The sequence below is a fragment of the Plecotus auritus genome (genome assembly GCF_963455305.1).
Source record: "Plecotus auritus genome assembly, chromosome: 4".
NCBI lineage: Eukaryota > Metazoa > Chordata > Mammalia > Chiroptera > Vespertilionidae > Plecotus > Plecotus auritus.
Window position 1 is genome coordinate 126844893 of NC_137775.1, and position 26822 is coordinate 126871714.

Here is a 26822-nt window from a genome sequence, read left to right on the forward strand (position 1 = left end):
CTCTTGCACGAATTTTCGTGCATTGGGCTTTTAGTAAATTTATAATGAACCTTTTATGCCTCACGTAACATCAAAGCAAAGCACGTACATCAAAAAGTTAGAAATGTAAAAAATAATTTTTAAACTACAATGTTAGAAGTAGATTTTAATATCTTTATCAGATTAAGGAAGAAAAATATAAGAACATAGGGATTTGAGTAATATAACTGATAAGGTTAATATAAAAGAGATATATTAGCATTAATACCTTACAAGGGTAGAATATACCATACTGGAAAAATTACATGGATGAATATGGATTATAAGAATTGGCAATAGGTCCCAGCTGCCTCTCCGGCCCACGCGGCCCACGCGGCCCCGGCCTGACGCCGCAGCTGCCGCCCGCACTTGGGAGCCTCTTGCAGCCGTGCGGTGCGCCCGCGTTGCGCCCACGTTGCATCCCGTAGTTTACCGGCCCGCTGGCCATGGCCGCCGCGGTGGGGCGCCCGGCTTCTGCACGCCTCCTCCGCGGCCCTGGGTGGCGCGACCCGGCGGTGGCTGCTGGTCGCTGGAGCCCACGTGGGAGCCGGAGGCCTCCCGGGGAGCCGGGCGGCGGCTGGGGGAGGCGGCCGCTGAGCCTGTGGGCCCCAGCGCGTTGCAGCTCCGAAGATAAAATAACTCCACTTTTTAAACCGTGACGGTGAAATATTAACAACCAAAAGAAAAATCGGTGACTCTCTGCTAGATGTTGTGATGGAAAATAATCTAGATATTGATGGTTTTGGTGCATGTGAGGGAACCTTGGCTTGGTCTACCTGCCACCTCATCTTTGAAAAGCACATATACGAGAAATTAGAAGTAATCACTGATGGGGAGAATGACATGCTTGATCTGGCGTACGGGCTAACAGATAGATCCCGGTTGGGCTGCCAAATCTGTTTGACAAAGTCTATGGACAAAATGACTGTTCAAGTACCGGATGCCATGTCTGATGCCAGACAATCCATCGATATGGGAAAGAACTCCTGAGATAGAATAAATGGGAATATTTTCACAAAATGTTACCTATTTTTATAATTATTATTTCTTAATTAAATGAGAGCATGGATGAATGGGTTTACTATTATGACCTGCTTTACTACTTTTAATTCACCTTGTATAACTACTGAATTTCGTAGTCTGAAAGTATGCAATCTTTATTTTGTTTAAATTATAAAAAGCAAATCAAATGTTAGAAAACATGTGATAAAATGGTACATATTTTACCTTCCCTTTTTTTTTTAGCAACTTTAGCAAAATGTTTTCATGTAAATTCCATGCCTATTTGCCTATAAAGTAGGTTTAAAAAGGCACTATCCCTGTGAGATGTGGGTGAAGGCAGAGATGCAAGATCGCTTGTCTAGGGCCATACAGTGAATTAGAAAATCTGTACCAGAACCCACATCCTGTTATTACAAATTTAATGTTTAGATTGAAACTGAAGAAATTACGAATATCTTATTTAGAATAGTAATTAGTGGGAATATGAATGGAAAAAAAATGTTGCTTTGTTCACTGATTAATTTCAAAGACAGTTGTAACCTTATAAATAAATATTTCAAAATTTTATTCAGTGAAAAGTTTTAAGTCTGAGCGTAGGCAATGTAACTCTGTCAAATAAGTTTTGTCTCAACCTTTTAAGAAGGGCTAGGTTTTACTGTTGTATTGTGTTTTGAAAGAAGTTGGGACTAAACTGTAAAAATTAAAAAAAAAAGAATTGACACTATGGTCCTGGCTTATTGGTCATCGTCCCATGCACTGAAAGGTTGCAGGTTTGATTCCTGGTCAGGACATGCAGGGGGCAGCCGATCAATGATTCTCATCATTGATGTTTCTATCTCTCCCTCTCCTTCTCCCTTCCTCTCTGAAATCAATAAAAAATTTGAAAAACAAAGTTATGATCTAAACTGGCATTCAGAAGAATACTCATTCATTGCCTTAATTTATCATTATTACTATTTTTAAAATTTTTAATCCTCACCCAAGTATATGTTTTTAAATGGATTTTGGAAAAGAGAGAGAGAAATATCGATTTATTGCCTACCAAATGCACCACAACCAGTGATTGAACTCGCAACCTAGGTGTGTGCCCTGACCAGGAATCGAACCCACAACCTTTTGGTGTACAGGACAACATTCCAAATGACCGAGCCACCCAGCCAAGACTGCCTTTATTTTTATATACAAGAAAGATGAAAAAGAAGTAAACTTCCATCTATATAAAGAAGCAGGAAAAGAACAAATAAGTCTAAGAAAAAAGTAGAATCAGTAAACATGGGAGAAATTAATGAGTTTGTAAACAGAAAAAGTAGACTTGTTATATTCCAGAAATGGTACTATGAAAAATCCAATGAAATAGAAAAATTTCTAGCATGCTAATTGAGAAAAAGGGAGAAGAAAACAAATGTACAATCTTAAAGATGAGGTAAGAGTTATAGAGATAAGAATAGATTGAAATTGTAAGGAAATACTATGAATTAATTCTGTTCTTATAAATTAAGAACCTCAACTAAGTGGATAATTTAGTAAGAAAAAAGATAACCAAAACATATCCAAACCTCACTAGAACAATAGAAGTGTAAAAATTTTAAAGAGTAATTAAACTATATTTCTCAAAGGGACACTACACCCTGATTATTTCAGGTGACTTTTGTTATACCTTCAAAGTACAGAATATTCCTTAAACTTATATACACTGAATTTCAGGAAAATATTAAAAGAATTAGACCCCATTGTTTACCATAATCAATTATGCAATATATTGCACATATTCTCATATTAATAACAGTTAAAATCATTTAGATTTTATAGTAATGTGTAACATTTATTGAATGCTTATGTTCTAGGTATAATTATAAGCACTTGGCATGTATTATCTCATTTAATAATTTAAAAACTGTGATATTTGCATTTTCTGTTTCCTGAAGCCATCATTATTCTTCCTTTTTGCTCTTCTAGCTTGAGGCTGCTGAGAACTCTGGAAAAATTAAAATTCAATAGGACTGTGCGTCTTTTGGAATGTGGATTTCTTACTATTTTAAGAGTTTGTTGATGGGTGATTTTAAAATGTACTGGACTTATAATAGATTGAAATATTTCTTATATTTTCCAGGGTTTTGTTTAATTCTTCATACTGTGTTCTACCCAAATTACCTCCTTGCCTACAATTGAGATGTAGTCATTATAATAACCCTATGATAGATATCTATCTATCTGTGCTTTATAAATAAAGAAATTGAGGGTTTGAGATCTTAAGTATTTTGTCAGAGATCACAGAGTAAGTAGTAAACTAATGATTAATATTCTTTTTTCAAAATATGTTTTTATTGATTTCAGGGAGGAAGGGAGAGTGAGAGAAACATCAATGATGAAAGAGAATCATCGATCAGCTGCCTCCTACATGGCCCTTACTGGGGATCGAGCCCGCAACCTGGGCATGTGCCCTGACCAGGAATCAAACTGTGACCTCCTGGTTCATGAGTTGACACTCAACCACTGAGCCACATCAGCCGGGCAATGATTAATATTCTTAATATAGGTGTCCCCAAAAATGTGTATACACTTTGAATAATTACTATAAAGGCATTGTTTGTACTTTAACTGCGTTTTCAAACTTCCAGTAGCATTTTAGGATGAATTTTCCTTGTCTGACTGAAAAGAAAGAAACATCAATTGAGCTATTAACTGTTAAAGTGTGTATACATGTTTTTGGGACACCCTGTATATAAAGAGCTCTCAAAAACCAATAAAAATATAAACGGATTAATATCAAAGACCCAAAGATATATTGAGTAGATAGTAGATGATATTAAGGAATTACGTTGTTTTTGTTGGGGTGATATTTATATTGTAGTTATGTATGAGAATGTCCTTATTTTCCCAAGATGCATGCTGAAGTATTTTTTTAAAATATACAGATATTTTAATTTAAATATATTTTTATTGATTTCAGAGAGGAAAGGAGAGGGAGAGAGTGATAGAAACATCAGTGATGAGAGAGAAAGAGAATCATCGATGGCTGCCTCCTGCAGGCTCCCCACTGGGGATTGAACCCATAACCCACGAGTGTACCCTGACTGGGAATCAAACTGTGACCTCCTGGTTCATAGGTCCATGCTCAACCACTGAGCCACACCGGTCAGGCCTTGCTGAAATATTTAGAAGTGTTGCAATGTATAAAATATATTTTTTAAGTGGTTAGCCCAAAAAACGTGTGTGTGTGTGTGTGTGTGTGTGTGTGTGTGTGTGTGTTGATGGCAGGTAAAGTAATTATGCCAGAATACTGACAATTATTGAATCTAGGTGGTGGATATAGAGGCGTTTATTTTGTTGTCCTTGACACCTTTCTGTATGTTTAAATTTTATTATTTTAAAACTGTGTTTTTAAACACCAAAGGACATAAACAGAAGGAAGAAATATAAATGTATTTTAAAATTTTTTTTCAAAGATGTGGGAATTAAAACAAAATACCATTTTACATGGCTCATGTTGACAAACATGAAAAAGATGTATACCTTGCCCCAGCATGGCTCAGAGGTTGAGCATCAGCCTATGAACCAGGAGGTCACAGTTTGATTCCCCGTCAGGGCACATGCCCAGGTTGCGGGCTCAATCCCCAGTAGGGGGCGTGCATGAGGCAGCTGATCGATGATTCTCTCTCATCATTGATGTTTCTATCTCTCTCTCCCTCTCCCTTCCTTTCTGAAATCAATAAAAAAAAAACAGTTTTAAAAAACATATAAGTTGGCATGTCAAACAGGCAGATTAAATTGGTATAATTTCCTGGAGGACAGATTGGCAACTGGTATAAAAAGTGCCCCAAAGCCTTGGCTGGTGTGGCTCAATTGGTTCACCGTTGTCCTGTGCACCAAAAGGTTGCTGGTTCAATTCTTAGTGAGGGGCACATACCAAGGTTGTTCCCCTATAGGGGGCATACAGGAGGCAGCTGATCGATGTTACACTCTCACATCAATGTTTCTCTCTCCCTCTCCCTTACTCTCTCTCTAAAAATCAATAAACTGTTTTTAAAAAAAGTTATAAAAAGTGCCCCAAATGTTTACTTTTTAAACCCAGTTCCTTTTGAATTTTATTCTTAAGAAATAATCGGTTAGGCTCAACCAGTGGCTCAGTGGTTGAGCGTAGATCTATGAATCGGGAGTTCGTGGTTTGATTCCTGGTCAGGGCACATGCCCGGGTTGGGGGCTCAATCCCCAGTGTGGGGCATTCAAGGGGCAGCCAATTGATGGTTCTCTCTCATCATTGATGTTTCTGTCTCTCTCTCCCTCTCCCTTCCTCTCTAAAATCAATAACAAAAATTTTTTTTAAAAAGAAATAATTGGTTAAATGAGCAAAGATGTATGTGTAAGGGTATTAATTACGCTATCTTTATAATGTTTTTAAAAATTGAGAGTAACCTAAAACTTCAAAGACAAGGGATTTGTTAGCTAAATTGGTGGCTCATCTATAGATAGGACAATTACACTGCCATTAAACATGATGACCCAGATCTTTCTATTAACATTTTTTCAGATGGCGAAAATATATTAAATGAGAAAAGTAATAGAACCATATATAGAATTTGGTTCTACTTTAAAAGTAAATCTGCATTTTCTACATGCTTATGGAATTGTTGAGTGCAGGGGATTGTTGTAACTAATGCTTGTTTAGTATAGCAGATTTACAAAGCTTTAAAGTATACATATTCTCAATTCTGGCAATAACGCTGAAGTGTAGGTATATTAATATTTCATTTTGTAAATGAGAGTATTAGCTCAGAGAGGTTAAGTGATTTGCCCAAGATTCCTCAACTTCTGAATAATAAAGCCAGGTTAAGTCACCGGGGGGATTTACATTGAAGGTGCTAGAGAACCACTATCTTCCATAGATTTGTCCAGGGTATTAATATGAAGTTTCAAATTCAGTCTCATTTTCTTAGTCTTTTTCTTCTCTTCTAAAGGGAACAAATAGAGCTAGCTTCCAGTTCTCTACAGTCCTGTGAAAGGTCAGGATGGTTGTTTATAAGCAAACACTCATTGTAGCTACTACTAGCTCTTTCTGGGGAGGAAAGAGGCCATTTAAGGGCATTATTCTGGTGCTGGTGAACACCCCCTTGTTCCCCCTCATGGTCAGACCTGCAGAACTAAGAGAAGAGGTTAATCAGAGCACCTTGGGGGAAGTAGGAAATAAGAGTAAGAAACTTCATTTATATGTGCATATGTTTATATGTAGTTTTTAAAGAAGAAAGAAAAGTTATTTATATGTGTATTGAAAATACAAATAAGACAAAACAGACATAAAAACACTTCCAGCCCTGGCCCATGAGGTTCAGTTGTTTGAGCGTTGTCTCATGCACCGAAAGGTCTCCAGTTCAGTTCCCCGTCAGGGTGCATACAGGAGGCAACTGATTGATGTTTCTCTCTCTCTCTCTCTCTCTCTCTCTCTCTCTCTCTCTCTCCTTCCTCTCAAGTCAATAAAAACATTGAAAAAACAAACAAACAACAACCTCCAAACGATTGTGGCCATAGCAATCAAACAGCATGGTATTGGCATAAAAAACAGACAGAGATCAATGGAATAGAATAGAGATCCCAGGAATAAACCCGTGCTTACATGGTCCATTAATATTTGATAAAGGGGGCAAAAATATACAATGACACAAAGATAGCCTTTTCAATAAATGTGTTGGGTAAATTGGACAGATACATGCAGAAAAATGAAACGAGACCACCTTCTTACATCATATACAGGAATAAACTCAAAATAGATTGAAGACTTAAATGTAAGACTTAAAACCATAAAACTCTTAGAAGAAAACATGGGCAGTAAATTCTCAGGCATTTACAGTAGCAATATTTTTTCTGATGTGTCTCCTCAGCCAAGTGAAGCAAAAGGGGAAATAAACAATAGGGATTACATCAAACTAAAAGTTTTTGCACAGCAAAGGAAACCATAGACAAAATGAAAAGACTATCTACTGAATGGGACAAGATACTCAGCAATGACACATCCAATTGGGGGTTAATATCCAAACTTAATAAAGAATTCATACAACTCAATGGCAAAAAAAAACCCCAAAACCCAATCTGGTTAAAAATGAGAAAAGCACCTGAATAGACACTGCTCCAAAAGGATGTATACAGATGGCCAATAGACATATGAAAAGATGCTCAATGTCACTAATCATCAGAGAAATACATATTAAAACCACGAGATACCACCTCACACCTGTCAGAATGGCCGTCAATAAATGAACAAACATGTTAGGATGTGGAGAAAAGGGAACTGTTGGTGGGAATGCAAATTGGTACAGTCACTATGGAACACAGTATGGAGGTTCCTCACAAAATTTATAATGGAACTGCCTTATAAATTGTGACCCAGTGATTCCACTTCTGGGTATATATCCAAAGAAACCCAAGAATGTATACACCCCTGTGTCCATTGCAGCATTAGCTACAATAACCAAGATATGGAAGCAACCCGAGTGTGCATCAGTAGATGAGGGAATAAAAAAGTGATAGTACATGTCTACAATGGAATATTAGCCATAAAAAAGGTGATCTTACCACTTCAACAGCCTAGATGGACCTAGAGGGTATTATGCTAAGTGAAATAAGTCAGATACCATATAATTTCATTTATATGCAGAATCTAAAGAGAGAAATAAGTGAACAAACAAAGCAGAAACAAGACTCATGGATACAGAAGACAGATGGTTGCCAGAGGGGAGAGGGGTTGAGGAACTGGGTGAGAAATTGAAGGGATTAAGAAGTACAAATTGGTAGTCACAAAATAGTCACAGGGATATAAAGTACAGCATAGGGAATCTATAAAAGCCTAAGTGACAGGTTGACTGGCCAGTAGCTAACCACCAGGGGGCAGACGCTCAATGCAGGAGCAGAAACCATTGGCATGGAAACATGGAACAGACTGATGAATCTCAGAGGGCAGGGGGGAAGGCGGTAAGAGGTTAACCAAAGATCTTATATGCATGCTAGAGTCCCGGTGCATGGATTCATGCACCAGTGGGGTCCCTCGGCCTGTCCTGCAGGGATCGGACTGAAACCAGCTCTCCGACATCCCCTGAGGGGTCCTGGATTGCAAGAGGGTGCAGGCCAGGCCAAGGGACCAGTGGATCAAGGGACTTTGTAAAGTATATATGATTATCTATTATGCTGTGCACCTGAAACTAATACAAAACGATATTGAATATAAACTATAATTGAAAAAAATTTAATTAAAAAATATTGTGGTCATACCTGAAGTTTTTTTTTTTTTTTTGTAAATTTCTCTGAGGGATGCCCTACCATCATGCTTTTTTTAAATCGCAAAATATTTTTAAGGAATTATATAGCACTGATAAGTTTAGCTAAATGCCTGAATATGAATTCCTGCATTTTACTAACCCATAAAAATGGATGAAATAGTTTGAAACTAGCTAATTACATAGTAATGATCTAATGATTTCCCATCTTCAAATGTCAGGTGTTTCCAGCACAATGAAATTTATTTTTATGTATTATCATTAACTCTTACTATACGATCTTACTACTAATGTAATGATTTAATCTGATACATCAAAATTCAAAGACTGGATCCTAGCCTGGTAGCTCAGTGGTTGAGTGTCGACCCATGAACCAGGAGGTAACGGTTCGATTCCCAGTCAGAGCACATGCCCAGGTTGTGGGCTCAATCCTCAGTAGGGAGCATGCAGGAGGCAGCCAGTCAATGAATTCTCATCATTGATGTTTCTATCTCTCCCTTAGCCTTCCTCTTTGAAAATCAATACAAATATGTATTTTTTAAAAAGACTAGAACCTAGGTTTATAAGATTCAGTTTTTCTGTGGGTTGGTAGTATAAAAACTCTACCCAGGATACAGAAACCTAGAAAGCAGAAAATGTAAATCCTTAAAGTTGCCATGGCAACACCAGCTGCTTATATTACAATAAATAAGTTGCTAAATTTTTTGAAACTTTCTTTTTTATTAGAAACCAGTATAAAACTGAATTTTCAGAGTGATAATGATTCTACACGTTTGCACTATTTTTCTTTATTCATTTAATTGTTGACCTGTTTGGAAAGTTCTATAACTGCAAAAGTTGTACTTCGTGGCCAACAATAATTTTTACTTTTTCACATGCTGGAGGTGGAGTATGGGAATCTTTGTTTTTTAAACCTTATAATGAGATATTTATAAGGAAGTGTGTCCTGATTGAGAGGCCAGTCCACTTAGCAGAAAACCTAAGACTCAAACATTGTTGTAACTTCTGAGCAAACCTCATTTTATCTTCCCTTTTTTCCTAAGTTAATGGCTTGAGATCTGAATGCAAGTTAATTGTCTATCCCATGTTGTCACATTTTCATAATTCCATGGCTTCTTTGTTATCCCCAAAGGCTTTCTCATCCCCCTTGTGCATTCTTGTAAGTGAATGAACCTATTATTGTTGCTTGTAGGATCCGGTGTCTCTCTACCGTTTCTGCTCACCATAGAAGAATGTGTGCATGTACAAATGTGCTGCTGTTAAGTTCTCTGTCTTTTGAGAGACCTTTCACTAGCAGTGCAAAGAGTGGACTCAGAACAATACTGGTTCAGACCAATGCTTGTCAGAGCCACAAAGGCATCATGGGTTTGAAGTTCACCTCTGTCATCAGAAAGTACCAGAAAGGAGGAGGACCTGACCTGTGGGGCTCTCTCTGGTCTTGGGCCTTACTAATAGTGGCACCTTTGCCACCTAGCTACAATATTCACCTCTGGGTTGTTGTTTTTCTGATGCCTTTCTGTCCAGCTTCTTGTGCACTTGAATCTCCAATCTGTTTGGTAGTCTGGCTTTGCAGGAAAGTAACAGAAGTTTTAAGAGACAAGTTTTTGGTTATCTTGAAAATAATTTTGGCGTTTAACTGCCACAGCTAGGTTTTATCAAATGGCCTGGGAAATGCCATATAATGAAAGCCATTCCTATTAGATCTGGAACAGGTGATGGAGCCAGCATTGACAGAAAACATGATTTTAACTGAGAAGCAGTATTTCTGTAAAACCTTTTTTCCTTTTTACTGTTGTTACCTGTAAATTTTGTTTGTTGTTTTCTTTGTTAATACTCACCTGAGGATATTTTTTCCATTGATTGATTTTTTTAAAAAAATATATTTTTTTTATTGATTTGTTACAGACAGGAAGGAAGAGGGATAGAGAGTTAGAAACATCGATGGGAGAGAAACATCGATCAGCTGCCTCCTGCACACCCCCTACTGGGGATGTGCCCGCAACCAAGGCACATGCCCTTGACCGGAATCGAACCCGGGACCCTTCAGTCCGCAGGCCGACGCTCTATCCACTGAGCCAAACCGGCCAGGGCTCCATTGATTGATTTTTAGAGAGAGAGTGGAAGGGAGGGGGAGAGAGAGAGAGAGAAACATCAACGTGAGAGGGACACATCGATTGGTTACCTCCCCCACCCACCCTGACCAGGCCTGGGGATAACCTGCATTCCAGGTATGTGCCCTTGACCAGATTTGAACCCACAACTCTTCAGTCTGTGAGCCAACGCTCTAACCACTGAGCAAAACTGGATAGGGCTCCCTGTAATTTCTTTTCATTTAATTCTGTACAATGTGGTGTCTTTGGGGCCAGTGGTACTTGTAGAAGTGTTTGTTCTTAGGGTTCTGTACTGGCTGAGGGAGACCAGCCCCACCCACTCGCTAGTTGCTTTGCACCATCCCTCCCTGGTTGTTGGGCATCTTGTTTACTTCTGCCCTAATTCCCTGCAGGTTCGTAAGTACAAGAGCATGATCCTGGAAGACCTGGAGTCCGCCCTAGCGGAACACGCCCCTGTGCCACAGGAAGTTAACTCAGAGTTGCCGCCTCTCACCATAGATGGAATTCCAGTCTCTGTGGATAAAATGACCCAGGTAAGGGGTAGGAAGTGAGGAGGAGACACAAAGACAAGTGGCACAGGTGTGGGTGGGCCTCAGATGACTTTCCTTAGTTTTGTCCTCAGTGATACCACTAGAGAGAGATACAGCCTGGAGCTGATAGTGAAACAGGAGAAGCCTTGGAAAAGAAAACGTTGTGCCAGAAGAATGCTCCCCACCAGGGGCATGGATGTAGCCTCCTTCTTCTGCTGGCAGTTTTTTACTGCCTCTTGGGTCCTTGGGTCAGCTAAAGAAACTTAGTGTGGAGTTGGTTTGGAAAGGAGACTGTTAGGACTTTGATGAATCACAGTAAAGTGGGGCAAGTAAACTTTTAGCCTCTTTTGGGCTGAGTTGCTCCTCTGTCTGTGTACATTCTGAGTCCCACCACACTACTGCCAAGGAAGGCTCCCCCTCTCCAGGGAATGAGGATGGAAAGCTCAGAAGGACACCTCACTGACTCATTGCTCCCCTCCTTTTACTTTCAGAAGGGAAGTCAAAATGTACTTAGCCTGATACATCAGGAATGTTGCTGAGATTGTTTCTTTAAAAATTTTTAACTTTAAAAGTGATAGCTTAAACAAAGCTAAATGCCTTTTTATAACATATTTTCTCACCTTATTTTATTAATATATGTTGCTAAATTCAGTTGTGAGTTTTCTTTCCTTTTCCTGTCTTTCAACAGCATTTAACACAGTTGATTACTTCTTTCTTCTACACAGTTTCTGTGACCCCCACATTCTCCTGAATATTCTCCTACTCAGTGGATCCTCCCTCTTCTGCTGGCTTTTCTTCCTCTTCTTACCTGGTCTATGTTGGCATGTCCCAGGGCTCTATCTTTATTTCTCTCCAAGTGATCTTATCCTGTCCTGTGGACTTTGTATCCCATCTATATTCTGTGTATACCCCAGCTTATACCACTACTGTTAGATCCTTAATACCAGATGTTCATAACAGAACCTATGAATGCCCCCACCACTGCACTCTCCAAATCTCTTCCTCCCCTAGTATACCAATGTCCGTTAATGGTGCCATTGTCCATCTGGTTGCTCATATCCCATCATAGGAGTAAATCCTTGATTTCCCTGTTTTGCCCTCACTCCCCTACCAACCACATCTAATTATTAGCAAGACATGTCAATTCACCTCTGAAATATATCTTGAATCTGATTATTCTTCTCAGTTCCCATCACACCCTAGCCCCGTGGTCGGCAAACTGCGGCTTGCGAGCCACGTGCAGCTCTTTGGCTCCTTGAGTGTGGCTCTTCCACAAAATACCATGGCCTGGGCGAGTCTATTTTGAATAAGTGGCGTTAGAAGAAGTTTAAGTTTAAAAAATTTGGCTCTCAAAAGAAACTTCAGTCATTGTACTGTTGATATTTGGCTCTGTTGACTAATGAGTTTGCTGAACACTGCCCTAGCCCAAGCCTTCAGCATCTCTCACATAGACTATTTCAGTTTATCAATTTTGTTGATCTCCTTGCTGCCACTCTTGCTCTGCTGCAGGCCATGCTCAACAGAACCACCTGAGATTTAAAAAAACAACAACAAAAAACACAAATGAGGTCATGTCACTCTTGTTTAAGCCCTTTAGTGGCTTTCCACTATTTCTTGGATCAAATTCAGATTTTGCCATGGCCTCTGAGACCCTGTGTAATCTGGCCTCTTTCAACCTCATTGTCCATTCTTTCCCTCAGTTAGTGTGCTATGGCCAAACTAGCCCTCTTTCTTTTTGTTAGACACCCAAGCTCATTCTTTTACTTTTGCTATTCCCTCTGCCTGCAACATTTTTCTCCCAGAACATTGTGTGATGGACCTTACCTTATTCAAAGTGTAGCTCAGATATCACCTTCTTTCTTGTCTCATCTAATAAAGTTTTCTTCTCCCATCAAGTCACTACCTAATACATCCTGTATTTTATTGTCTTTGTAACATAAGTTCTCACTTAACATTTTTGATAAGTTCTGCAACTTTAAGCGAAATGACATACAAGGAAACCAGTTTTACCATAGGCTAATTGATATAAACAAGAGTTAAATGCCTATAGCATCTCATCAATGCTATAATGAGATGGCATTATTTGAGGACCTGCTGCACTTATCTGTGGTCTGTGTCTAGTAGGGTCTTAGTTTCTGTTTTTCATTACTGTCCAGTACAGCTGCCCAACACCTAAATAACATCTGTATTCTAAATAATACTTGGTCAGTATCTGTCTAGTGGATGATGTAGGGGTCAGAGCAAAAATGAATCCTGCGTAGTGGGTAACCGAATTGCGAGGTTCCTGAATGGGATTCACTTGGTACAGACATTGATGCTGCTGCTGCTAGGGAGGGACATTTTTCTTCCTACTAAGTCTGAACTAGAGACTTGGTCTGAAGTAAAACAACATTTTATAAATATAAAGCTAAATTGAGATCTTTCCGTGGATACTTGAATGATCTCTAAATAATGGTTCAAAAAGGAAGGCATTATCTAACCTTTTTTCCTGCCATTTCATACCTGCTATTATTCTGTTCCTAGGGCCATTCTGACTGGTTAAAGAAAACATGAGGTGATTATTTTTTTCAATTGATGTAAAGAATTTATTCTGTATCTCATGTATAAAGTACATCTAAAGCCAAATAAGCTTCTGATTGAGAATGCAGTTAGGTAGAGTCCTGTCCTGTGATGGGCATTTTCCCCCTCTTATCACAGTTGAGGTGCTAGGTTGAAATAATCTGGATACTGATAATCACGAGAATTGGCTGATGACCACAAAAGTCAGAGCAAATAGTTTAATTATTGTATTAGAGATAAAACATTGTTGTTTCTAGTCCTAACAAAATATTAGCAAAGAGGATCCAGCAATACATTAACAAGATCAGACACCATGATCAAGTTGGATTTATTCTGGGGATGCAAGGTTGGTCCAACATTCTCAAATCAATAAATGTGATACATCACATAAACAAAATGAAAGATAAAAACCACATGATCATATCAATAGATGCAGAAAAAGCATTTGATAAACCACCCATTTATGATAAAAACTCTCAGCAAAGTGGAAATAGAAAGAACATACTTCAATGTAATAGAGGCCATGTATGACAGACCCACAGCTAACATCATACTCAATGGGCAAAAACTACAAGTTTTGCCCTTAAAATCAGAAAAAAGACAGGGATGTCCGCTTTCACCACTCTTATTCAACATAGTACTGGAAGTCCTAGCCATAGCAATTAGACAAAAAGGAGAAATAAAAGGCATTCCAATTGGAAAGGAAGAAGAAAACTGTCATTATTTACAGATGACATGATAATGTTAGAGAACCCTAAAGATTTCACCAAAAAAACTACTAGAATTGATAATGAATTCAGTAAAGTAACTGGATACAAAATAAATATCTAGAAATCAGTTGTGTTTGTGAACACCAGTAATGAACTATCAGAAAGGGAAACTAAGAAAACATCCCATCCAAAATTACCTAAAAAAAAACACACAACCATGGGAATGAACTTAATCAGGAATGTAAAAGACCTGTATTTGGAAAATAAGACTGAAGAAAGAAATTGAAGAAGATACAAATAAATGGAAGCATATACCATATTCATGGATAGGAAGAATTAACATCATTAAAATGTCCATACTACTGCCCAGCTGGCGTGGCTCAGTTGTTGAACATCGACCTATGAACCAGGAAGTCACAGTTTGATTCCCAGTCAGGTCACATGTCCGGGTTGTAGGCTCGGTCCCCTGTGTGGGGCGTGCAAGAGACAGCTGATCAATGATTCTCTCTCATCATTGATATTTCTGTCTCTCTGTCCCTCTCCCTTTCTCTCTGAAATCAATAAAAATATATTAAAATAAATAATAAATAAATATAATGTCCACACTACCCAAAGTAATCTATAAATTCAGTGCAGTGCCTACCAGGATACAAATGTTGTGTGTCACAGAACTAGAATAATTATTCCAAAAATTTATATGGAACCACAAAAGACCCAAATAGCCACAGCAATCTTGAGAAAGAAGAACAAAGTTAAAGGTCTCATACTACCTGATAATAAACGATACTACAGGCCATAGTAATCAAAACAGCATGGTACTAACATAAAGACAGACATTTAGAACAATGGAACAGACTAGAGAGCCCAGAAATAAATCCAAGCCTTTATAGTCAATATTTGACAAAGAATGGTGTTCAGAAAATTAGACAGATATGTGCAAAATAACTAAATTAGACCACCTTCTTACACCATACACAAGAACAAACTCAAAATGGAATAAAGACTTAAATGTTAGACTCGAAACTATAAAACTCCTAGAAGAAAACATAGGCAGTAGAATCTTGGACTTTTGTCGTAGCAGTATTTTTTCTGATAATCTCCTCAGGCAAGGGAAACAAAAGAAAAAATAATCAAGAGGGACCACATATATCAAACTAAAAAGTTTCTGCACAGCAGAGGAAATTATCAACAAAATGAAAAGGCAACCTACTGAAAAGAAGAACATATTCCTAATGATATACCTGATAATATTAATATCCAAAATTTATAAAGAACTTATAAAACTCAAACTAAAAAAACAACAAACAATCCATCCCTTGCCAGTTTGGCTCAGTGGATAAAGCATTGGCCTGTGGACTGAAGGGTCCCAGGTTCGATTCCAGACAAGGGCATGCCTGGGTTGCAGGCTCAGTCCAACATGCAGGAGGCAGTTAATCGTGATTCCCTCATCATTGATGGTTCTATCTCTTCCTCCCCCTTCTTCTCTGGAATCAATAAAAATATATTTTTAAAAATATATAAATAAATAAGTAAACAAACAATCCAATTAAAAAATGGAAAAGAAGGCCTGAATAGTCACTTCTCCAAAGAGGACATACAGATGGCTAATAGTCATGAAAAAATGCTCAGCATCACTAATCATAAGAGAAATGCAAATTAAAACCACAATGAGATATCACCTCACACCTGTCAGAATGGCTGTCATCAATAAATCAACAAGTGTTGGTGAGGATGTGTAGAAAAGGGAATCCTCAGGCACTGTTGTTAGGAATGCAGATTGGTGTAGCCACCGTGGAAAGTAGTATGGAGTTACCTAAAAAAATTAAAGATGGAACTGCCTTATACCCAGCGATTTTGTTTCTGGGAATTTATCCCAAGAAACCCAAAACACTAATTATAAAGACTATATGGAGTCATTAAATTCTTATAATTAGGGAGGGGGAGAGGGATATATGCACCACCCTGGCTAGGTGACTCTGTTGGTTGGAGCATCCTGTACACCAAAAAGGCCTGTCAGGGTACATGCCTTGGTTGCAGTTGTCGGCCGATGGATGTTTCTGACATCAATGTTTCTCTCTCTCTCTCTCTCTCTCTCTCAAAATCAGTGAAAGCATATCATTGGATGAGGATTATAAAAATATATATATTTGTATATATTTATATGATATATGCACCTTTATGTTCATTCCAGCTATTATTTACAACAGCCAAGATTTGGAAGTAGCCCAAGTGTCCCAACAGTAGAAAAAGTTGTGGTGCATTTACATAATGGAATACTACTCAGCCAGACCACCAGGGGGCAGCTTCTGTGTTGAGCGTCTGCTCTCTTGTGGTCAGTGCACATCATAGCAACTGGTCAACTGGTCGTTCGGTTGTTTAGGCTTTTATATATATAGACTAGGGGCCCAGTGCATGAGTGTGTGCACCTTGAAAGGAACTGTGGGCCATGAGGCTGCGGTAGGCACAGGGGCGGGTCTCGGCCCATCCACCCAGCCCTTCCTGCTTGGTCCCTGGTCCCCTGTCTGCTGGCAGCCCTGCTCCCACCGCTGCCACCACTCCCACGCACTGACAGCGCCAGCCCCGCTCGCTCCCACTGACGGCACGGAGCGAATGGGGCTGGCACCAGCAGCAGGTGTGATCAGGGCTGGCGCCATCAGTGGGTGCAAGCAGCGGCTGCTGCCCCGATCGCTCCTTAGGAGCAGGGGGAGGTGGAAAAGCCCTCAGGGACTATCAGGGATGGCAGCCAGAGTCTCACCCTAATGACAGCAACTGGTGCCCCAACCTTGGTCTGGCGCCCCCGCTCACCTGCTCCACCATGCCACTACAGCCAACACCTGCCATTTTCTGCACACGCCCCCCTGGTGGTCAGCGCATGTCATAGTGACTGGTTGTTCCGGTTATTCCGCCGTTCACTTTATTTGAATATTAGCCTTTTATTATATAAGACTAGTGGCCTGGTGCACGAAATTCGTGTATGGGGAGGGGGGTACCCCAGCCTTGCCTGTGCCCTGTCACAGAGCGGGAGCCCTGTGATCGATCACCCCAAAGAGGTAGGCCCCGCCCACCCATCCAGGGCTCCTCGATGGATTGCCCCAAAGAGGTAGGCCATAGCATCGGACCCCCAGGCCTCCGTGCCACTTGGGGACCCACCGGCCCTGCCTCCGCGCTGCGTGGAGCCGTGGGACCCCTAGGCCTGGCCGCGTGTGGATCTGGGAGGAGGTAGGACTCCCAGGCAGGCTCCGTGAAGCACACGCAGTGTCAAGCCCAGCCCCGCCCACCTGTGCGCGCAGCCATCTTGTGACGGCATGAGGGCATCAGGTGTGACGGCGTGAGGACCACCTAGGCTTTTATTAGTAAGATAGGAAAATCTGGGGACAGTGTAATTGAATAAATTATATTAGCTGTCCTTAGAATTTACATGGAAAGAAGAGCAACATGCCCTGCTGGCATGGCTTAGTGGTTGAGCGTCAACCTATGAACCAGGAGGTCACAGTTCATTTCCTGGTCAGAGCACATGCCAGAGTTGCTGGCTTGATCCCCAGTGTTGGGTGTGCAGGAGGCAGCCAATCAATGATTCTCTCTCATCATTGATGTTTCTATCTCTTTCTCCCTCTCCTTTCCTCTCTTAAATCAATAAAAATATATTTAAAGAATAAATAAATAAAAATAAAAGTATAATTCTATATTAGTAAATAGAATGTTTACCTGAAAAGCTTCTGTTTTTATATTTTTATTGTATCTTGATCCTGATAAAATTCTTTTTTTCTTTTTTTTTCTTTTTTTAAGAAAAAGAAAGGTGTTTTTTTCATTGATTTCAGAGAGGAAGGGAGAGAGAGTTCTTATAAAGTCCTTTAATGTGTGGTAAAAAAATATATAGCGCTGTGGTCTTTTTAATGACATAATGAAAACTAGGCAACTTTAAGAATGCTGGCTAGATAGAACTCCCATATCTGTCTGCCTACTTGTATAAGAAGTGAAGGAGGTTGAGGAAGACTTAGCAGAAGAAATTTTAATTTGGTGTCCATTCTCCAACCCCAGAATTCATTTACAATGAAATAAAGAAGTCCTCTTTTTCAGGGATTTTGAAAGCCAGGTTAGCAACATTTTCTAGAATACTTCAGACCAGAGACATGTGAGACATGTTTCTCAAACTCAGTGTGCATAGGAACTTCCTGAATCTGGTTTGTTTAAATGCAGACCGAATCAGGAGGTGTTGGGTGGGGCCTGAGGTTCTGCCTTGTAGCAAGCTCCCAGGTGATGCCTAACCTGCTGATTCCCAGACTACACTTTGACTCTAAGGAGTGGTTTTAAAGAGTCTTTAAATAATAATGATGAGCCCTAACCGGTTTGGCTCAGTGGATAGAGCGTTGGCCTGGGGACTCAAGGGTCCCAGGTTCAATTCCGGTTAAGGGCATGTACCTTGGTTGCAGGCACATCCCCAGTAAGGGGTGTGCAGGAGGCAGCTGATTGATGTTTCTAACTCTCTATCCCTCTCCCTTCCTCTCTGTAAAAAATCAATAAAATATTAAAAATAATAATAATGATGATGATGATGATTTTGCTAGTGGAAAATCAGTTCTGCTCTTTACCACACTTGAGTCCTATAGGATTCTCTTGGTCTTAGAGGTTGTAAATATTTTTGGAAGTTGTGTTAGAAGAGATTCAGGCAAACATTATAATTACAGAAGAAATATCTCTGGAAAGACCAGTTTATTTATTGGTTGAAATCCACTCTTTTTTCCCTTCTCTGTTCCCTATCCCCACCTTGAACTTACTGTCCTCTCTTACTCTCACTGGGGCAGTCTTTGTTGCTTTAATATTCCCTTGGAGTGATGATGCAACAGGATAGTAATTCTTCACCAGTTTTTAGGGAAACCAGAAACATTCGGCACAGTGATTGCTTCATTAGGAAGAAGTTATTCACCAGGCTTGACATGTTTTACTTAGAAAACATTCATTAGTTTTCAATTTAGGTTTTTTGAGTATTGTTTTGTTTTGAAAAAGCATAGGTCTGGCCTCTTCTACTCAGAGAGTGGAAGCATTATGCTATGTGAAACAAGCCAAACACAAGGGACAGGTATCGTGTGATTCCACTTACTAGTACATGCGCTATCTAGAATGGAAAATTCAGAGAGACAGAAAGTAGAGGAGAGGTTACCAGGGGCTGTGGAAAGTAGAAATGGGAGTTACTATTTAATGGGTACAGAGTTTGTTTGGGTCATGATGAATAAGTTCTGGAAATACATAGTGGTGATGGTTGTACATATTATGATTGTACTTAATGCCACTAAATTATATATATTAAGTGGTAAATTTTATGTTGTGTATATTTTACCCCAATATAGAAAAGTATTTTGAAGCAGGGTTGGATAAAAAGTATTTCATTTTAGTGGTCCTCTAACTTGGCTGCACAATAGAATCACCTGGGGAACTTAAATCCTAGTGCCAGGCCACACTTCAGACCAATTAAATCGGAATCTCTGGGGATGAGATCCAGGCATCTGTAGGTTTAATGTCCCAAGGTGATTCCAATGTGCAACCAACTTTGAAACTGCTGCTTCTTACTATAGTGTCAGAATCTATATGCAAGGTAGGTTTTCCTTACTGTCTAAAATTATTTTTTTTAAAGTGTTTATGTATATGGTACCATTCCACATTTTGTAAATATTAGATATGGAGGATGAGGTTAAGAGAATATAAAGGTAACAAAAAATTGGATGTACTCTTAAATAGGACATAGCTTATTGTGACTAGAGTAAAAAAAAATAAGGGTATATTTAGGAATACTAGGGGAAGGGAATAGGCACATAAATTTCATATTCAAGATATAACTAGACTAGGGGAAAATACTAACAAATTATATGACAAAAAATTAATGTCCAGAACAGATTAATATTTTCTTCAAATTAAGAAAAAGATAACTAGAAAAATAAGCAAAGCATTCTAACCAGTTCACAAAAGAAAAGACAATCGATAAACATATAAAAAAGATTCTCAACCTCATTGGTAATGACAATTAAAATAAACAACTTCACCCAGCCAGTGAGGCTCAGTGGTTGAGCATTGACCTATGAACCAGGAGGTCATGGTTCAATTCCCTGTCAGGGCACATGCCCAGGTTGCAGGCTCAATCCTCAGTAGGGGGTGTGGGGTGTGTAGGAGGCAGCCAATCAGTGATTCTCTCTCATCATTGATGTTTCTATCTCCCTCTCTCTTCCCCTCTGAAATCAATTAAAATATATTTAAGAAATAAATATAATAAACAATTTCTTCCACATCCGATGAGCCAAAAAAAGAAAGCTTGGTAATAATAAAATGTGAGGACGGTATGAAAAAGTGAGGATCAATGTGCATTGTATATGGGATTGGGATTGGCAATGTCTTTTTGAAGGACAGTGGGGCAGTATCTATTAAAATGGTAAGTGCTGCCCTAACCGGTTTGGTTCAGTGGATAGAGTGTTGGCCTGCGGACTCAAGGGTCCCAGGTTCAATTCTGGTCAAGGGCATGTACCTTGGTTTCGGGCAAATCCCCAGTAGGGGGTGTGCAGGAGGCCGCTGATTGATGTTTCTCTCTCATCGATGTTTCTAACTCTCTGTCCCTCTCCCTTCCTCTCTGTAAAAAATCAATAAAATATATTTTTAAAAAAATGTTAAGTGCTTATACCCTTGTTAGCCAGCAATTCCATTTTCTGCTACACATTCTGCACACATGTGTGCACAAAGAATCATGTACACGCACTATAAACAACCTAAATATTTATCAGTAGAACTGTTAAATAAAATGGAAAAATCTACACCTTGGATACTAGGCAATTATTTTTTAATGAGATTATTCTAGTTGTACTATCTAATGAGAAGATCTCTATGTTGAAATGTTGAGTGGAAAAAGTGAATTGTAGTAAAATGTGTACAGTATGGTACCATTTGTGTTTTCTCTCATCACATCAAACCGTGTCTTTCCAGTTATATTTATGTAAATGCATAGAATTTGGCCAATAAGGAGGATGTTTATCAAACTAACGCCTCTGGACAGGTGACTAGATTGGAGGAGGGTGAATCAAAAAGAGGACTTTGACTTTATTTATTTAAATTTTTATACAAAAGAGTACGTCTGGTATAAGCTAGCAGAAATTGACCAATGTGAGACTTGAAGAGAAGGCAGAGTGTTAAGAGCATTTTGATTAATGAGAGCGACCATTTGCTAGTTGGTTGGGTGTGGAGGTAGAGGAGCAGAAGTGTTGGCTTGAAAGAGGAGTCTTTAAATGAGTATCTTCACTGGCTGTCCCTTGCATTCTCTAAACTTATCTTTCCTTCCAGAGTTCTTCCCCTGTTGCTATAGGAATGTGTTTAATGGGAAAATAAGATTGAGAAGCCAGTGTTTCTGCTGGCACTGCTAGAGGATGGTGTTTCTAATAAGGAAAGCCACTTTCATTCTCTCTCTGAACGGAGGTCAGTGGTAAAGATAATCCCAAATAGTGAGCAAAAAAGTCATTTTGCTTTTCTTTCTCTGTCCTTTAAGTGTTTATTTGAATATGATTGGTCTGTCAAACTGGAAGTTCATAATTTAAATGAAAATAATGAAGTTATAGTCTGAAAAATTTCCAGTTTTCCTTCCCTGCGACATTTCTGTTTTTCTGTAAGCTATAGTAAACATCACCTTTCAACATGATTTGATTTCAGCAACCTTCTCTGTAACTTATTACATACTAGAGGCCTGATGCACGAACTTCGTGCAGGTCTCAGCCCTCGCAGCCCCGGCTTTGTCCGGAAGGTTGTTCGGCTCTCTGGTCTAATTAGCATATTATGCTTTTATTATTATAGATTCTTTGACCTCTTCAGTAGAGGGGAGTTGGGTAACATTTTGTTTTGAAAAGCCTTTTCTTGGGAACTGAAAATAAATGGACATCGGGAGCCTCAAAATCCCTAGACTAGGGTACGTGCAGAACAAAGAAGGAATGAGAAAAGAGTATTTGGGAATATATAAAAATAATGCAATGTTGGACAGCAAAGAATTAACTGAATTTACAAGTGGAAAACTTCTAGGAGAGTAAGAATTATTATGTCATTTTAGCCAGATTAAATTTTTTAGAGTTTTAGAAAAATCTTTTTTGTTGTTGTTTTAAACCATCTGTGGTTTCCACATAATCTTTTTTTTTTTTTTTTTTGACTGCCACTGGCATGAATTTGATACCTTTTTTCTTTGCTGAATGTGCCCTGGATGGAGTGATATTTTCTACTCTTTGCTGATTTGAGGTGGGTTTACTGAGAAAGCTGGGCACTTTAAGCCCATCTAGAGGTCGAAAATTAGAATAAGGGCCAGGAAAGCTTTTTGCTGCCCAATTAGAGGACAGCCTGAGAGGGCAGGCTTTACCTTTGCTGATCCTGTTGATTGTCTCCCCTGCGGATTAAAGACAAACCTTCTTTAACAAGCACATTGAATAGTTTGGGTTTCCAAAACTCTCCAGCACCAGTAATTAATCCAACTGGTAATGAGAGCACAGTGCTGAATTCTGGAAAGAATCATTTAACTCTTTCTCTGCTGGACAGCTCATTTCCCTTATTGATGGCTCCTATAGCCTTAGCACTATTACGTGGGGTAATATAAAGATAGACTGGTAAAAAATTGCCTTTTTCAGTTAAATCATACTATCTCTGTGTACTTAATGTCTTTTATCCCCAAAGTATACATACTTGAAAAGTGAACTTTTATATTAGAAGGTGCTTTTTTACCTCTTGTTTTGATATAGAAGTTTTGTGCAGTTGATAATTAGTACTTTTAAAAAGCTAAGATCTGCTTCTGAATAGGAACTTGTACACCAGCCATTAATTTCACTATGGTTCTATTTTTTAACTTAATAGTGGGGTTGCCTGTGGACATAACCTTCCCTTTTGGCTGCTTCTGTTTTTCCTGTCTATCTCTCCTTCCTATGAGTTTGAAATATTTCCATCCAGAGATTTCTAGCACACAGAACATCTTTGAGATGTTTCCTAGTTCCTTCTCTCTTTTCTCTAATTATGGAGTCCCATTTTCTGATGATTTCCATTAGTAATCTGCTTGTACATTTTTTTTTTTTGCTTGTACACTTTTTTTTAATGCTCAGAGATACAGCAGAACAAATCACCTAAAGTACCTGTGCATTGGAGTGGGTTGGTAATAGCTTGCTTCCTCAAGGCAAGGAATTGTCCTAATGGTCATTTAGTTCCTTCCTGATCCTAGCATTTTTATTTCTCACCCTCAGTCATGTTTACATGGATACATATCAGCTTATTCTTAGGCCTCCTTCTTCTGCATTTTCCCACTAAATGTGCTTTGAAAAAACAAAGGATAAATGTCTTTGTGCATATCACAGTGTGTTTAGTATTAGAAAACCATTTTCAGAAAACCATTTTGAATTTGAAAAGATGGCTGATGATTGAAATAATAAAATTGCTATTAATACAAAGTATTATTGGCTACCTCAGATTCTCTCAATTGATCCTGTATGTTTGCCATTATCATTATCTTTTTGCAATTGACAAAATTAAGATTCAGAGAGAGTTGAGGTTCATAACTGTTTGAGTCTAGAACTCATGTTCTTATTGATGTACGCAAAAAGCTGACTCAAAAAGTAGTCAAGCCCTAACCGGTTTGGCTCAGTGGATAGAGCATCGGCCTGTGGACTGAAGGATCCCAGGTTCGATTCCAGTCAAGGGCATGTACCTTGGTTCCGGGCACATCCCCAGTGGGGGGTGTGCAGGAGGCAACTGATCAATGTTTCCCTCTCATCGATGTTTCTAGCTCTCTATCCCTCTCCCTTCCTCTCTGTAAAAAATCAATAAAATATATTTTTTAAAAAAGTAGTCAAGATATATTTCACAAAGGATGTAGGACTTGCTGGGCATTAAGGAATGGGCAGTGGCACTGGAATAGTAGCATGAGAAAATAGTCCAGTAAGGAGAACATATCAAAGGCATAAAAACATGAATGGATTCAGCAGTCCATAAGATAGTACAGAGACTTGTGTAATGAGGAACAAGGCTGCCTGCTGGGAATTACTGGGAACTGGAGGTCGTAGGAGGCCAAATTGAGGGGGGACCAAAAAAAAAAAAAGCTGGACAGAGGAGTCTAGATTGGTTGTTTATAGTGAAAGGCCATTTGAAGGGTTTTGAGCATTGGGGCCATGTATCATTTAAGGAACTGCTCTGTCAAAGATATGTGTGATGAGGAAGAGAGGGAAGCCCACTGCTGTGGCTCAGTAGTTGAGCATCGACCTATGAACCAGGAGGTCACAGTTTGATTCCCTGTTGGGGTACATGCCCAGTTGTGGTCTCAGTCCCCAGTAGGAGGTGTGCATTATTGTTACTATCTCTCCCTCCCTCTGGAAAAAAAAAAATTATATATATATATATATATATATATATATATATATCTCCTATATAAGAAAAGCCTAATATGCTAAATGTTCGGTCAGCCAGTCGGCCGTTTAACCAATCAAAGCGTAATATGCTAATGATATGCTAAGGCCACTCAACCACGATGATGTGCACTGACCACCATGGGGCAGATACTCCAACCAGTAGGTTAGCTTGCTGGGGTCTGACCGATCAGGACTAAGTGAGACGGGCCAGACACACCCTGGAGCCCTCCTGCAGTCCCTCCCCAGCTGGCCAACCTCCCGCATCCCTCCCTGGCTGGCCAACCTCCTGCATCCCTCCCTGGCCCCGAATGTGCACCGGTGGGATCCCTTGGCCTGGCCTGCACCCTCTCGCAATCCGGGACCCCTCGGGGGATATCAGAGAGCCAGTTTCGGCATGATCCCACAGTCCAGGCCGAGGGACCCCACTGGTGCATGAATTTGTGCACCAGGCCTCCAATATATATATATATTTATATTTACACTGAGTGGACAGATTATTATGATCTCTGAATGCATAATAATCTGGCCACTCAGTGTATATACTGTATAATAAAAGGCTAATATGCAAATTATCCCCTTGACCAGGAGTTTGACTGGCAGGCCGGCCAACCGCCCATGTCCCCTCCCCCTGGCCAGGATGGCCGGACACCACCCATGCACAAATTCATGCACCGGGCCTCTAATATATATGTGTGCGTGTGTGTGTGTGTGTGTGTGTGTGTGTGTGTGCGTGTATACACACACACACACACACACACACACTGAATGGCCAGATTATTATGTGTTCAGAGATCATAATAATCTGGCCACTCAGTGTATATTTATATTTATATTTATATTTATATTTATATTTATTTATTTAAAAAAAAAGAGAGGGGACTTCCCCAAGAAAGCCAAATAGAAGCATACACTAACCTTGGGCTGTGAAGGTGGGACTGGAAAAGAAGAGATGACTATCACAGACATTTCAAAGAAGAAAGAATTGAACTTGCAATGAGTGGTTAGATCAGGGGTGGGCAAACTTTTTGACTTGAGGGCCACAATGGGTTCTTAAACTGGACCGGAGGGCCAGAACAAAAACATGGATGGAGTGTTTGTGTGAACTAATATAAATTCAAAGTAAACATCATTACATAAAAGGGTACGGTCTTTTTTTTTTTTTAATTTCAATAGTTTTATTCATTTCAAACATTTTAACAAGAAGAATGTAAACACTAATTATTATAATTTGAAACTTCAAAAAATGGAGGAATCATAGCACAATAACATACCTTATATTGAAGATGGCAAAGGCAAAATAAAATTGCCTAACAAAGGAAAAGTACAAAAGCCCTTCAAATTAAACTTAAATATAATAAAATAATTTAAAACTAAAACAAATAGAAAAGAACAAAATGTGTAAACAGTAAATTAAACATTTCCTTTAGTGCAACTTCCAAATTATGCCCGGGACATAGATGTAGATGGCAATGTAGACTGGGTTGAAAGGTTTTTGGTCTTTAAAACATCAACTTCAGTAGGAACAGTGTTGTTGGTCTCCTTTTTAGCTAATGCTCTGATACTGTGCTCTCCAGGGGCGTGTCTCCCTACATCACGACGATAATGTGTCTATGCATTCCCAGGGTGATGTCAGGGGACGCGTCCTCGGGCATTACAAGGAGCCTCTGGAAGATTGAAAGGTTGTTCCTTCTACTGAATGGGCGGATATAAATCCGCCCACTCAGAAGAAGGAGCTGCGGCCGTGTTTCCGACGTTGCCATGTTAACACTGCTGCTGGTGAAGGAGTGGAGGGGAGAGCAAGAGAACCCTCCGCTCTTTTGGCTCCGCAGGCTGGACAGACGAACGGGCCGGATCCGGCCCGCGGGCCGTAGTTTGCCCACGGCTGGGCTAGATAGATGTTGCAGGAAAGAGGTAAACCTGGGGTTTTGAGCTTGGATATCTAGGGAAAGGAGGTGGGTTTCTACTGGCAAAGACAAAGACCTTGAGAAGACAAGCAGTTGGAGAGAGGGGAACAGAGAGTTTAAGTGAGTAGGCTGGTGCTGTACTCACACTTCAAGTAACCAATGAGTTCTTGAAACCCAGTGTTAGGCCTGGAGTGAGAGAGCCAAAGCCAGGTGCCAAGGTGACCTAGAACTGAGGAGCATGGGAAACTATTGGTGCAAATGGCCAGGGGATCAGAAACTGAGGAAATAATCAGAATTGAAGACTATACGGGGTTCCAAGTAAGATTTGA

General features: G+C 39.6%; 1 protein-coding gene and 1 pseudogene across 5 annotated transcripts in view; both read left to right on the forward strand.

Moving 5' to 3' along the window:
• Positions 1-26822, forward strand: part of NRF1 (nuclear respiratory factor 1) — a 145734-nt gene that overhangs the window by 74021 nt on the left and 44891 nt on the right. For 3 of the 4 annotated variants that reach the window (XM_080666702.1, XM_080666705.1, XM_080666703.1), the window contains exon 5: positions 10786-10926. The exons of the other annotated variant lie outside the window; for it this stretch is intronic. In XM_080666702.1, coding sequence (XP_080522828.1) covers positions 10786-10926 — 141 coding nt within the window. The remainder of the gene's footprint in view (positions 1-10785; positions 10927-26822) is intronic. 4 annotated transcript variants of the gene reach the window in all.
• LOC308247499 (adrenodoxin-like) lies at positions 465-1008 on the forward strand (annotated as a pseudogene). Its single transcript has one exon. The product of its transcript is annotated as an adrenodoxin-like (transcript).